Consider the following 15,211-nt stretch of genomic DNA (forward strand, 5'->3'; position numbering starts at 1 on the left):
AGTGTTGGCAGCCAGGGGGCTGCCACGTTATTTCTCTCCAGTCGCAGGTCCTGTTGTCAGAGCAGCTGAGGCAAGGGACAATCCACTGTCCTGGAAAACAGTAACGGGATGTCAGCATCTCCTCTGTATTTCTGTGAGTAGCCTTATTATACAGCAAGAGAGATATTTTTGAGTATTTTGTCATGGGAGTTTTCCCTAAATTAAATGCCCCCTAACCCTTTGAAGAGACTATTTCCTTCCTCTGTATTATGCCCTTTTCATTTAGCAAGGATGGGAGCTTTTCCTTGCCATGAAAGAGCTGTAAATGCTCAAATTTGACAGTCGTGTGTGGGTTCATTTCTCAGTTCGCGTTGCCTTTCTTGTAGCAGCTTGTCCTTTCTCCACAGAAGGTATACGAGAAAGGGCAAGGGAGTGAGGAGGCTGAATGTGAAGAGAAAATATTCATTCAGAAGTGTCTAAAGACAAGATTCATTCTCATCTACCACTAAACATCTGAAATTTGGGTGATTGATTGAAGCTAGATTTTGAGAGCCCCTTGATAGAAAAATGAATCTAAGATTATACAGATAACGTACAGATAATGAGAGAGGATGACTTTCCCTCAGAAATACTAATTTCTTTAATTTGTGAGAGTTCAGAGAAGCATCCCAGACTACACGTATACATTTCAGAAGGTGAAAGTAAAATGAGATGAATAACCTATGTGATTTATTAGAGCCTGATCCTTATTTTCAAATATGATTTTACAGATTAGGAGCATAAAGTGGGATTACGAAAATTCAGTGGGTTTTAGGCATCTCTTACCTAAGGTTGAATGGTTTTGTTATTTTGGTTCTCTAAAGCTATTTATTTCCAAAATCCTACTGGAAGTCAGAGGTGTTTAGCTTCTGAAGGAAGACAGAAGAATTTCGAGTTGCCTTTATGTTCAGATCAACACAAGAAACACTTTTCTCACCCATACAAGTGCACCGTCCTGACAGTATGTCCCTGTGTCTATGTAGCTCTGCCAGTAAGACCTGCTTTTGCCTCTGATTAAAGGCGTTACGCAAGGAAAAGCGCAGAGGCCCCCAGGTCCTGGTGTCAATGCCATCAGGCCTCGCTAGCACAGCCAGGTTTCTCATTGCAGCGCCGCAAATGGCTCCAAAAGCAAATGTTTGCAGAGCAGACCTGGCCTTAGAGTTTGTGACCGTCACTGCTACCAGACAGCAGCTCAGCAGCCAGCCGGGTGTGCTTCGCTGTGGGTGATAGATTGCTGTGACACAAGAAGCCACAGCAAAAAAACCAGGCTGCTGCCTATCAAAATTTATCAGGCCAGGGACTGAGTAGGAGGCTGAGTGAAGCAACCCTGCAGGATCCCAGCAGCCCTGGGAGAGACAGCTGCTACCTCAGGAGCAAGGGAATTTCCAGGGAGGCAGCCTGCGCTTGCACTGAGCAAAAGTCCCAAACAAATATGTTTTGGTAAGTAGCAGGGTGAGCTGTCTTAGCAGATAAAAGAGTCCTAAATAAAACCATCAAGAATTTTTTGTACGGGAGCCCTCACTGGTACATCTAAGGGCGGAATACATCCTGCAATGCTACGACCATTCAGCTCCAGCTGCTGTGTAGCCTGCACAACTGCTGCTACTTCTGCCCCGTGCAGAACACGCTTACCCCACCCTCAGCTACACCTGCATATGATGTGGAGCAAATAATGGCAGACTGGAACGAAACAAAAGCCTGGACGCTGACTTTACCGCGCTGTCGATCAGTGAGCATAGCTCTGCTCCCCTGGTTCCCATGGATGCCTCCTGAAGGCTGCCACTGGGCCAGCAGCCCAGTGCAGCATGGCGTAAGGAGAGGAAGGAGGGATGGTCAGGCCCGTGGTGCTCGGGTGAAAGCGGGGAGACGGAGCTGCCCAGCACTCCTTGCCCAGAGGAGTTCCAAACTTGCATCACCTGTGTCTTAATCACCTAGCTGTTTGTCCTTAAGGATACCATTCCCCACTCTTCTTGTCAGTTGAGGACAGCTTTAAAATTCAAAATTCATTAAGGTGGGAAAATAGCATGCTTGTAACCCGGTAATTTATTTGGGAGAAAAGAGATCCAAACTTTGGTCCCTGGGTGAGATTCTGTGTAGACTTTTTATCTAGAAGTTAAAGCGAATCTTTATCTAAAGGTACAAAGTGGATAACCAGGTTCTGGAGTAGGGAGTGCTCTTCCAGCCCTCAGCTGGGAAACCAAGGGCTGAATTTAGACGATTCCTCTTTCTTGCAGCCTCCAGTGCTGACCATTGTGAATCCCTTCCTCACGCTGGCCCTCCCTTGGCTTTGAGGTCCCTTGCTCCAGGCTGTGGCCTCCTGGCCACCACTGGGGCCAGGCATGCTTTGACACTCCAAGATTTCTGTCACCACTTGTGGATCTTGCCCTGAGCTCCTGCCACGCTCCCTCCGCACCCCATTTGCAATCCGTGGCTAAAGGGTCATTCTCAGTTTCACAGCAGTCGTATGAAGAGGCTGAAAAGTGCAAGGTCTCAGATAACACAGCAATAGGTGCCATGCAAACACTTTTTATTGCTTTGTGCCTTTTGAGTAGCAGAGCAGGGACAGAAAGGTTGGTTGATTTGAGGTCTGGACTCTGAGACTACCACGGCTGTAGAGCTCTCATACATGACTTGAAATTTGTTTTGGGCAGTGGTTTCTATTTAAAAAATATATGAAAACTGGACAGTTTTTTCCTGACACTGTAATTTTTCTTTCAAACCAAATACATAAAAGTTCTGGCAATGTCTACAACATCTGAGATCCTTCATTTTATGGTATTTTCTTCCTAACATCCCATACATTTATGAGCTGATCTGGTTTTAGGTAATAAACGAGAAAAGTAGAACTATATAAAATGAATATTGAGGAGCTGAAACATCTGAACAATAAAAGTTTAAACTTTGGCAGCTGAAAGTGATAAGTATCTTTTGAAAAGCTTCTTTCAAATAGTGTGTTTGATTTATATTCAATAGCTCTCTAGGTATATTAAGAAAAAATAGATCCATTTTTGGCATATGCTAAAGGTTAGTGGCAAATGTAAAAAAATGAGAGAACAAGGATATATGGAGATAAACGGACGTTTATAGGAAGCACTGACATTTAATGCTAATAGAATAGTTGCAGTTTTTATATTCATATAGATTTTTAAAGGATACCTGTAAATTTATGCATTTTTAATCCAATTATTATTAACTTTTCATATTGTAACTTAACGAAAGTTAGACAATGCGTTCCTACCCTTCAAAAATAAGATTGTGTTAAAAGATAAAATGAGACTCATATAAAAGAGGAAGACAATTAACAATGAAAAATTGTAAAAAAATCAATATTAGTTTGGAAATCAAGCTTATTTTTTATTGCAATAATAAGTTGGGTTTTTTTCCCATTTATATAAAGTAGCAGCACGCAATGTAGCTTTCAGCACCATTTCAATCAGCCTGTGTTTTGTGGTGCTTCAGCTAAAAGAGTTAGCATCGGCTCTACCAGGCCAAGGAAGGTATACCTAAAATTCACTGAGAGCAAGAAAGAGCAAGCTGCTAGTTAGTTTAGTTTATCTGTTAGTTTAGCTGTTAGTTTAAGTTTATCGCCAAATTAAAAACTGGTATAAACAAAGTTTTATGAAAGCCTGTAAGGAAGAGGTTTGCACAGGAAGAGTGAAAGTAAACTCGATTTTTGGCTCATTAAAGCAGTTTATCAGTTGCATACATAAATCTTCTGCTTAAGATATGAGATATGAGATTAAATATTGCCAGTGCTCCTATAAACTGTTCTCCTAAAATGGTATGAAAAGAAATATACTTTTAAAACAATTCTTTAGGACTGTTTACCTTGTATTTAAAAAATATTAGCCTAAAGTTAAAAAGTTTTAACCAATTAAGGCTGTACACTTAATTTGATAGTTTTGTTTCTTCTGGATAGGGCTTTCAGCCTCTTTTATTTTTGTTCAACCTTTCCCATTGTCTTAGCCACAAATACATATATTTTTCTTTCAAGATCAAAATCAAAGTTTTCCTATAGTGCCAAAAAATTATCTGTATAAAAAGAAAAAAAAAATGCTAAACTGACAACTGCAAATTTAAATATTTGACCTAAACTGATGCTAAAGATAGTTTGTTGATTTATGACTAGTTTACTTTGACATTTGGTGTCTATTTGGCATCCTAAAACTTTTAAAAAATGTTTTCTCCATGAATAAGGTATAGATTTTTTTTTTTTTTTTGCTTTTAGCTGCATTTATGAACAATAAAAGTAAAATTATTTTTAAAAGGACACGATTTTGATGCTACAGAATAAATGGCCTTAGGCCTACAAACTTATGTCCAAACTGAAATTTACTCTTTGTAATCAAAGGAGACAGTCATTTCGTTGAACATCAGTTTATGTCTCTGCTGGACCTAAATCCAGATAGCTGTTGATTGCAAAGAGAGAGCTCGTACAGAATTATGTTAAACTGGATACAATTGTGGAAAATGTGGAAAGCTGGATACAACTAAAACACATATGTCATAGCAGAACATTAGAAGTGAAGCTGTGATCTCTTACCCACCAGATTTTGTAATTGGCTGCATACCAAATTTCTACAGACTGCAGTAGCCCGATTGACCTGCAGGAATTTAGCACAACTTGGGGTTCTCATGGTCTCTATCAATTGTCTCTCTCTCTCTGAGGAGCCAAACACACGGTTAGTGCTTGCTGACTTCTGTATTATTGATAATACAGCAATACTGAACAGAGAGGTAATTTTCCTATGATAGCCTGGTTCAAACCCCATTGAATCAAAGGGGATTTTCTGAAGGAAAAAGGATTTTTGTTGCTATAAAAATCATAATTTCATTCCGTGATCCAAACAAGATTAAAAGAGAGAAACTCCTCCTGTTGAATATTCAATTTTTTAATTTATTGATTAAAAAAAAAAAAAGATAAAAAAAGAGAAAGAGAAAGAAAGGAATGGTGTGAATTAGGTGCATACTTGGTAAGATGCTGAGCCTCCTCCAAAGAACAGTGCCATGGTGACTAGGACAGAAGGTGGTCAGTTCTGCCTTTCTGTCTCTGCACTGCATCAAAGGACTAGAAATGAGGCTTGAAATCCTGGTTGCACTGAACTGCAAAGCAGACTTCTAAGTTTTACCATTAATTTCAGAGGAACTAAGGCTTCACCTCTGTCTCTGCCTCGGCCTCTGCCTATGTCTGCACAAACACAAGCTTTTGCCAGCATAGATCCATTTTGCTGGGATAGTACCTCAGTATCGCTATACAACTGAGTTGTTCCCTGGCGTAAGAACAATGTACGATGCTGACTTACTTCTGCAGAAGTTTTGAGTTCTCTTCTGAAAGTAAACAGGACATTGCTTGGATTCTCCGAAAATTTAACTTATTTAAGTAAAAGAAATGTTGCTGCTTTAGCTGAGAATTTGCAATTGCTCCCATACATGTTAGGAAAATGTTCACTGCCAGGATTGGGACATCATTTGGTTGTTACAAATTTGGAATGATTTTCCACAAAAAGCCATGCTTTCCAGTTCCAGTTGGAAGTTGTGACATACATTAAAACTATACAGCCCTTTGTTGCCACATACTGCAAACCCCAGTTCTAGGCTCATTAGACACCTCTTGGCAATCTTTGCTTTTTAAGCAGAAATTATTCTTTCCTGTTTAATATACTGTTCCTTTGAGACTACATCTCCTGAAGTTTGTTTCCATTTTAATTGTGTACATTATTTGCAATACTGCTGTGAAAGATATTTTATATTTTATATTTTTATATTTTTATATTTTTATATATTTATATTTATTTTTATATTTATATTTATATATTATATTTATATTTTTATATTTTTATATTTTAAAAAGCAGTGAGAAAAAAAGTCTGCCCCAGGAGGACTCTTCTGTGGATTTGGGTTGGGCTTTCCAGTCAGGAACTTTATGTCCTGATACAGTAGCGTAGGCTGGGTTGTGCTTCTTTATGATTCACAACTTGCTGTGTGATTAAAATATGCTGCTAGGTACAACAATGTCTCCTTTGTGTGTTCCCTTCGTATAACACAAAATTAATATATGCCTCTGTTTCACAAGAAGTGATGCATTCAGGCAGTTCCCACATTCCTTTTACTTTATATTGATTATTCTATGAGTTTGTGCAAATTTACTGCTGTGAGAAGCTGCTCCTATCTATGGCAAGATAAAAAATATGGTTGTGTTAGTAGACCATACAGGAGTGTTGGGATATTTTTCATTTATCTAATGAAGAACTGAACAAAATTACTTATTGTCTAATCCAGCAACAACTTAAGCTATGAGTAAGATTGTATACCTGAATAGTCCTGTGGATTACTCAGATTTGTTAAAGTACACTTGCATAAATCTTCATGCAGCTGTGACCTAAACATGAATACCTGTCTGACAATCTGTTGTAATCTGGGTTCTCACTAAACCAAAGAGATGTCTTCATTGTATTGGTTATTGTATAATGTTTAATTTGTCCATCTTGTTTTTTAAGGTATCAATATATGTAAAAACACATACTTTACTGTTTGAAATTGTAAGTTGTTTTTGTGTTTGCAAAATAAAAGTGGAAATATAAAATTCAAATGGATGAAAATGTTGTGTTCTTTTTCTAAAACTAATTTTTATTTTGAGTAGATAATCCCTTCCATTTAGAATAAAGCATTTTTATTTTAAATGGTTTTCATGGAAATATTTCAATGCATTTTAAAGGCTACATGACAATAACACAAGCAGTGGTGGATCACTGACTAGAAACTTATTAAACAAAACGTTGTCACATAAACCAATTAACCCGATTTTAAAAATCTGTAACTATTCCAAGTGATTAGTTAAATCTATTGTGCGTAGGTTAGTGCATGTCCCTAGAAAAGAAGAAACATTTTTTTCTAGTTTTACTTTGATGAGGTGCATGAGTTACTTTTCAGAAGAAAGAAGATTAAGTACAAACCTTTTGTGTCTCCAGCTTCACATGTCTTAAACACTGTCTGTGAAATTGCTGAGAGGTATTCATGAGACAGAGGCTGCAAGCCACAGGACTCCTCTGGACGAATTCGAGAACCACAGTCCTGAATTAAAATGAAATCCAAAAATGACAGCACTGCACCCATCCATATGACTTTGAAATCCTCTTCAAGGACATTTAAAGAGGAAAAGAGCTATTTGGGGTTGGTTCTGCAATTCATTCATCCCTTGCTCTTCAATATATATTTTTAATATGAAATTTAGAACCTTTTTTCCATTCAGACAATGGTTTTGTAATAAATTATCCCAATCCACAGTAGATGTACAAGATCCTACATTTGCTAAAGATATACAAAAATTTATTAAGGCAAACATATATAACATTCATGCAATGTCATGTTGTTCCTATTTATCGTACAGTCTCTACTTATTTGCCCTTAGCAATTTCATATACATATCTGCAGTCGTATGGAATACATTTCTGTGATGAAATGCCCCAAATTAGCTTCAGGAGATACAGATGCATAAACAAAAAAAAATCAAGAAAAGAGAAAGAAAAAGTAGAAGTTTCAAGGGGAAAATGTTTGAGCTAGTAGAGGGGTTACAAAAACTTATTAGGGGCACTGAAGGAAAGGATTTAATAGAAATACAATCTTCTGACGGGGTCTTCACGTGAGATGTATTCCATAGTAAACCTCAGACACTACCATAAGGGTAACATATTTATGTTTAAAAACATTCACCTTTTAATTAATCTTCTTCATAGAATAGAATCTGACATTTTTTCACGTTCTAGTTAAAGAAGAGTTCACTAAGACCCACAATTAACACAGAAATATTTTATCTATGTTTATGCTTGGATACAGAAATATGGACTGGTTATTAAATCAACAGAACGTAGTAAAGAACTAGAGACCGCTAATGCAATGGCATACACTGTAAACACATTTCATAGGGAGCTGAGTTTCTCACATTTTGATCATTTCTGATAAATTTTATAGGCATTAGCAGAAACGTATATGAGAATTAATTAATGCCAGATGCCTAAAAAATTAGCAGTAACAACCTGGAATACAAATCAATCAATTTGAAATTAACTTTCTTAAAATTTTCAAGTGAAAAGTGTTATTGGCTTTTAGAAAACTTGAACATTATTCTATATGGAAGGCCAGAGATGCCAGCAGCTCCCAAAAATTTCAGGCGAAATATCCAGATAAATAGTGATTCCCTACCATAAATTTTAGCACATGTGGGTTCTTACATTTTAAGTAACGGGCTACATCAACTTTGTGCCTTACAGTTACAATGTTCAAGCACCCGCTGACATGATATAAATGACATCACAGCATTTGTGACATTGGGCAACTCTTTTGTTATTTTTAGACGTCTACAGTATATACGGCTGCATGAGTTGCTCATTCTAGTTTTCCTTTACCATTTCTGCAGAGAAACAGCATTCCGAGGACACATTTTTAATATGTTTTAGATGTGCACTTCACGATAAAATGAATCACATCCTAAAAATGCCTTTCTCCCTCAACTGCAAAGAGTTTAGAACAATTCAGAGGCATATATCTATATTAGTTCAGATGAATCTCTCTTCAAATTACTTTGTAAAAGTACGCATCCTCCATACTGCATTGCCCAAACTGGTGTTATTGCCAGTTGTTTCATCAGAAGACAGGAGCATTCTGGGGTCTGCGTTAGCTTAAGAAATAGTGTCTACTATCTCACATTTCATTGTCTCACCCTCATTTCTGTACTGTGACAAGCTTACCAGAACACAATGAGGGTTTTTTCATCAAAACCAAAAAGCTATGTAACTGGGACTTAAACTAGAGAGAAACATCATTTTATGACAAAGGAGAAAATATTATGAAAATTTAACCATGGAAATCATCACTTAATGTGCTTCTATTTTTAATTACTGTATGAAAAGTGCAGTTGTGGCCCTTTCTGGCTAAACTGAATATTAGTCATGGTAACATTCAATAATTCAAAATTTGCCTTTTTAAAGAATTACATATGCTTAGTACTACTAATCAGTTACAAACAAACTACACAAATGGAAATACACTTTTACTGGAGTATGTTCATTTTAAGAAGGAGTATTCCTGAAACCAACAGGAATAATAAAATGTAATTTCTCCATTTTCCAAAACAAAAAAAATATTTCATTGGTCTTTTCTTCACTGAAGTATGCTGATTTCTATTTTTATTTTCTAAAATGATATTCTAATTAATTTGGCTACTGTCATGTAATATGATTCACTGTTTCAATGAAATTATGCTACGTCTACGATGCTATGCCTAAATTGGACCAATGAGCAAATGACAATTATGTCCTAATATTGTCAAGGTGAAACTTGACAGCTAGTAGGATTTGTGCCACTGATATAGGTAGAGATAGGAATCCATCCTGGAATTTAGTAATATTGGTGGGTCTTGATTATGCAGTCAAAAACCAAAGTGAAATAGTTGTCTCACAATTATTCTGATCTCATTAAATTCCATGGTGGAAAAAAAGAAAAAAGTAAAAAAAATCTGCCCACTGACTTCAAAGGGTTAAGGTAATTTTTGTGCACAAAAAGTCAGAGAAATGGTAGATATGTGTGGGTTCTTTTGTACAGTTGTCCCATTCTCTGCTTAATGCTCTATAACTAGGGAAAGCTGTTATGACAAAATGAATGGCACAGTATCTTCTAGTGTTAAACTGTGATGTTGTCCTGGAGCCTCTAGGTCTCCTGCCCACTGACTTGAAAGGGTTAAGGTAATTTTTGTGCACAAAAAGTCAGAGAAATGGTAGATATGTGTGGGTTCTTTTGTACAGTTGTCCCATTCTCTGCTTAATGCTCTATAACTAGGGAAAGCTGTTATGACAAAATGAATGGCACAGTATCTTCTAGTGTTAAACTGTGATGTTGTCCTGGAGCCTCTAGGTCTGGACACACTGTACAGCTATTTGACAGTACTACTTCAACTAACATTAACATCAGAAAGCTCCTACCTTGCAGTAAAACAATTTGCACAGGACTTCACAAGAAAGCCCGAAATTCCTGAATGTGCTGCCATTGCTCTCAACATAGTGCCATAAAATAACTTAACAGGGATTTTCTTGTTCATACCTCTGCCCAGGGTACGTGTTTAAACAAACAAAAATCGATTTTAATTGCATTCCTTGGACAATATAATTAACAACAGTTTTATGTGGCTGGTTTATTACTAATCACATCAACATGCAGGTCAAAATATGTCACCGATTCCCTTTGACTTCATTGTGTTTTCAAAGTATGCAAACCATGAATTTTAAAAGACACTGCTTGTGTTTAATATGTAATTCACATCTACAACTATAGAGTAATGAGATATTGTGAATCACTGAACGAGCCTTATTTGTTTCATCTTCACTTTTGTGGGAGACCAATCCTTTATCATCATTGACATATTTAATATAAAGTGCAAAATGAATCTGTGGCAGCCACAGATTTACCGCAGCTCCACTAATGTACGGCACATTAAGGGCTTTTCTAACTGTCTGCAGATTTTTTAAAGTTTTCTTCAGGTGCTGCAGTGACATGACATCCTTCTTGCCTTGCCCAAAGATGAAACATCTTGTGATCTTAAGTATGTTTACAAAAGATCACTCATGGCAAAGATGAGAGCCAGACATGGAAACTTAAATGATAGCTCTTGCTCTGTGCCTGTTCTCCCTGCAAACCTTCATTTTTAGAAGGCAGACATAAAAAGGCCCTTGAAATGTCTGGACTAGAATCAAAAGAAAAATTCCCCTGCATTACGTACTTCAGTGCACAGTTAGAATCGATTCTTTATAAGACAGATTTGGCATTTTACTAGTAAACTTTCTTTTATCTTTAGAGAAAGTTTTCTGGACCCTAGCAAATAAAAGAGGAATAAAGCTTTCCTATGTACATCTAGATAGCTTTCAGTCAACATCAGTTGATAGATACTTAGACAGTGAACATTTCTGGAGTTCATCTGCTGTGTGAAAAAAGCATTGTTTCTCTTCAGAGCACACAACAGTGAACTTGATTCTTCATAAAGGGAATAAGTTTTAGCCTTCATGAAGAGATTACACTGATTTTTGAGCCTGGTACTCTACAGTTTTCTCAAATCATTAATTTGGAGCTATTAATGCCTACGTTATTTCATTTATTTATAGTCTAGATGCCTGATTTAACAAGAATATTTTTTAGCTCAGCTTTCAATAACCATACTGTATTTTGTCTCAATTACATATGCATATGCACATACATACATAGTTTCACTCAGGTTTACATAAATATTAAAAAAACCCTACCAATTTTAGTATCATATAGATGTGTGTGGTTGACAGAGAGAGAGAGAGAGAGATAACCAAAGCATTATAGAGATGATCCACAGTCATGCAGCTAATATTGCGGAATGAATGTCATATAGATAATTATGGAATGAATGTCATATAGATAATACCATTGTAGTTGCAATTATGCTTTAGATTAAGAGATCTAACTTAACTATTAATGGATTTTTACTTGCTGTTGTACCTTTTTACCACCTCTGCCCTAATGAAAGAATGATTACTCTGAAATTGCAGTAATTGCCTACGGATTAACCCCATAAACTTGCACCAAACTGGAAGCGGTTAAAAGGAGAGAAGGTAAGAAGCCCACGACTTTCCTGGGAAAAATCATATCGAATAGGGACAAAATGTCCATCCGTGTTCATTCGAACGGTCAGTGCTCCAGCAGTGACAGAGCACCACATAACAAAAATAAAGTTACTTTTAGCATCTACAGCTGCTGCTACCTGTCAGCTCAAAAGAGGCATTTTAAAATAGGAAGGTAGGATTTTCAGAATTTTTCTGGAATAACCCAACTCTGTCCATTCAAAGCTGTTGCTAAAACTATCATTTTCAGTGGAAGTAGACTTATGTTAATGAATTGAATGCTTTGGAAACTCCCGACCAGGACACCTGTATCTAGGCTGTACACTCAGCTTTCTCAGTAAAAGTCCTTCTTGCATTTGTATTAAAACCCCTAGCGATCAATGGGAATGGTGGGCTCAACACTTTGAAAAACAGGTAATTTCTGCTTAGGTACTCATGTCTGAAATTGCACCCAGCCCAAATCACTGAAGACTACCCCTACCAGACTGATCAGCGTATCAGAATGTTTTAAACTAAACAACAAGATAAATATAACTAAACTCACAGGAATTCATTTTAGCATTGCATACAGCCAGCATGTAGCCAAAATCCTGCATCTTTTTAACATCCAGAGCCCACGCGTGTCTGGCAACTGGTGGATGAGATAAACCTCATTCACAAGTTCTTGGCAAAGAAGGGAGGAGACCTCTCCATCCATCGAGCTCTGACCCTGCAGTCCTTCGGCCAGCGTTGCACATCAGCCTGGCAGGTCACCCAGCCACCTCCCCTAAGGCACCACAGCCCTGCCTCATCTTATGACGTTGCCGGGGCTGCCTTATTTCTTTTGACTGTTTACATTTTAGACATGCCAGAACAAAGCTTCCTGTGAAAGAGGTAATTTTGAAAGCTTTTCTGTTGGCCTTTGTAGGCTTGCTGACTTGACTTTATTTGATCTGGTTCTATTTAAGCTGACCCAAGTTTCTCATGAAATCCTTTCATGTCTCTTTAGTCTATCTTTTTCTACTATTTTACACATAACTAAAACTGGATGAAAAGTGATTAAAAATGATGCTATGGAAGGAATTCTAATAAAATTAGTCAACGAGTGAGCTCATGAAATAGTGAAATTGTATCTTATTGCTAGGAAATAAATTGTGAGCAGATGGATTAGTTCCACTCTATCAATTTTATTAACATGGCAGCAATAAATGAAGGAACAGTTGGCATATTGACTTCTATTCAACTGTCTCCCTCTGTCCAGCTGCATGTTCAGTGATAGATGAACCTCCAAAGATTCAGAGGTTCAGGCTGGTTCAGTTCAACACCCAAATTAACTAGATTGAACTGAAACTCCTGGGTGTACAAAATAGGTCCAGAAAGCTCTCACAAGGAGAGAGGCAGTATCCCAAGAAATTTCAGTTCGCTACTGCTTTTGGCTGGGAAACAATGACTATTATTATTCATCAAGCACTGTCTAAGACATAGATGAAGACACTGCCTACATCAAAAGACACATAAGTCCATTAAACAGAGAATATAGAATTAATGGGTTGAACTAACGGAGCAATGTGTCTCTGTGTGTTGCAGCTATGTTTTAAAGGAAAGAAACTGCCACCACTGTGTTTTGTAAGGAACCTAATGTGTTCCATCTGCATAATGGGATAATATTTCCCCAATGACCCCAAAGGCACTGTCACAAAAAACACATTAAAAAACTATGAGATGCTCAGTTCCACAGGGATCTGGTAGGGGCCATAAAAACACTTTAGAAGAGGAGTCTGGGCACTCACAAGGTTGGAACACGCAGCGCACAGACACCAGTAGGAGACTGGGAATGATATGAAAAGCTGAGATACTGGCCATATTGTCAAGGCATGGTGGAGACATCAGAGAACAGTTTGAAATGTGGACAAAGTGCAGCCATCAGTCTAAACTGCTTTCAAGTTCTTACTAGCGCTATTCATGTTGTTGCTATAGTTCTTATTATCTTGTCTTAAGAATACAAGCATACCATGAATTGTAAGATTTTTCTCTCTCAATCACAAACTTCTGCACAGGAAATTTTTTGAAGAATAATGTCACATGCTTGAACCAGTAACGGAAGAATGTCATATCTACACAATATCTTTATTATCTGCTAAAGAGCTTTTGAAAATCCCAGTAGGTGCCTCTCTACAAAGACAACTGCCTCAAAGCACATACAGATTATATGGACAAATAAATTTTGTCTTGACACTAGAGCAGATGCAAAGTGGCTTCCTCTGCACTGAGAATGCTAACCTCACAGAAAGTTAAGAAACTGTTTTGAGAAATAAGCACTAATAAAGAGAAAATATTGCAAGTTTCATACTACTATTTTAATATATTTTATGTGTGTGGAGAATATAGAAGAATCCTTTCAATCTATGAAGGATTTTGATTCAATTCCATTCTACATCATGTTTAATACTGCACATGATGTCAGTTAGACTCTCTATCTGCCTTCCTGCTCCCAAACAGTCAATAGTTCAAAGTTCTGCATTTGTGAACCATAGAACAAAAATATTGACGAGGGCTAAAAATCATGACTCTAAATCTAGCAGAGACTTGTGAATTATTATTCTGAACAGCTCAGAGATGCAACAGAATTAGTTGAAGTAAGATGGCTGAATGTGAAATCCAACTCCATTAAGAATAAAATACTGTAAACATAAGTTTTGGAAAATATTTCAAACCGTACCTAAAGATAATTACAGCTTTTTTTTTCAATATTTGAAGCTAACATCTGCATGGAGTTTTCAACTGCTTTCTTAGCAAATATGTTTTCCTAATGCAACTACTGATATTTTTCCCAAGCAAGAACAGTGACAATTTCCAGCTTGTATGCTTTATAAACTAAAAACACAAAGCAAGAAAAAAAGGAATGAAAAGAATTTAGTGTTTCTTCCTCCCTCAAAATGAAGATAAAACAGGAACGAGGAATAGCAGATAGAGAGGCATTTTGCTATTTTAGGTTCTGGTGTTTTTTAGTTTGAAAAGTGAGACGGTAATGTTGTCCTGGAGACTTCAAGAGCTGCATCAGTTTTGGATTCCCTCTTAGTCACCTCTCTCCTGCCCCATCTTTTCTCAGTGCAAGCTCTGAATGTGAATTGACTTGAATTTTGCCAAGTCCACTATCTGAAAATGGGGAATAGCATGAGAAAACCATGTGCTTTGACAGTGCAAGAAGTAAATATTTTATGCGATAACCAAAAGAATTATTAGGTATTTATGGTTCTCTCCCTGGTAATTAGGTAAAAAATGTACTATATTAGCTGGGAAATCCCACAGCCTTGTGGCTATTTTTAAGGAGCATTCTTTTCTACCTTCCCATGCTCAGGGTATATGGCATTCACAGTTCACACTGCAGAAAGATCTATACTCTACATCTTCCTATGTGCAAGAGATGCTTGAGCTCTAGCCTTGTCCCTTTGATTTTAAACGAAGACCTTTATATCACAGCCATGATGAACACAGTAGAACTTCTCAGACTGAACAGCTATCACTACATTCAGAAAGTATGAAAAGGTATGAGAGAAAGAATGAGTTGAAAAGCATTACTG

General features: G+C 37.2%; 1 protein-coding gene across 1 annotated transcript in view; it reads right to left on the minus strand.

Annotated features, from left to right (window-relative positions):
* The window catches only part of CPED1 (cadherin like and PC-esterase domain containing 1), a 158,533-nt gene that overhangs the window by 21,470 nt on the left and 121,852 nt on the right, over positions 1-15,211 (minus strand). Inside the window, exons 18-19 of the mRNA XM_009286806.1 lie at positions 6,972-7,089; positions 7-90 (exon numbers count right to left, since the gene is read on the minus strand). Of these exons, the coding sequence (XP_009285081.1) occupies positions 7-90; positions 6,972-7,089 (202 nt within the window). The remainder of the gene's footprint in view (positions 1-6; positions 91-6,971; positions 7,090-15,211) is intronic.

This window comes from Aptenodytes forsteri, unplaced genomic scaffold (assembly GCF_000699145.1).
Source record: "Aptenodytes forsteri isolate BGI_AS27 unplaced genomic scaffold, ASM69914v1 Scaffold166, whole genome shotgun sequence".
NCBI classification, from domain to species: Eukaryota; Metazoa; Chordata; class Aves; order Sphenisciformes; family Spheniscidae; genus Aptenodytes; species Aptenodytes forsteri.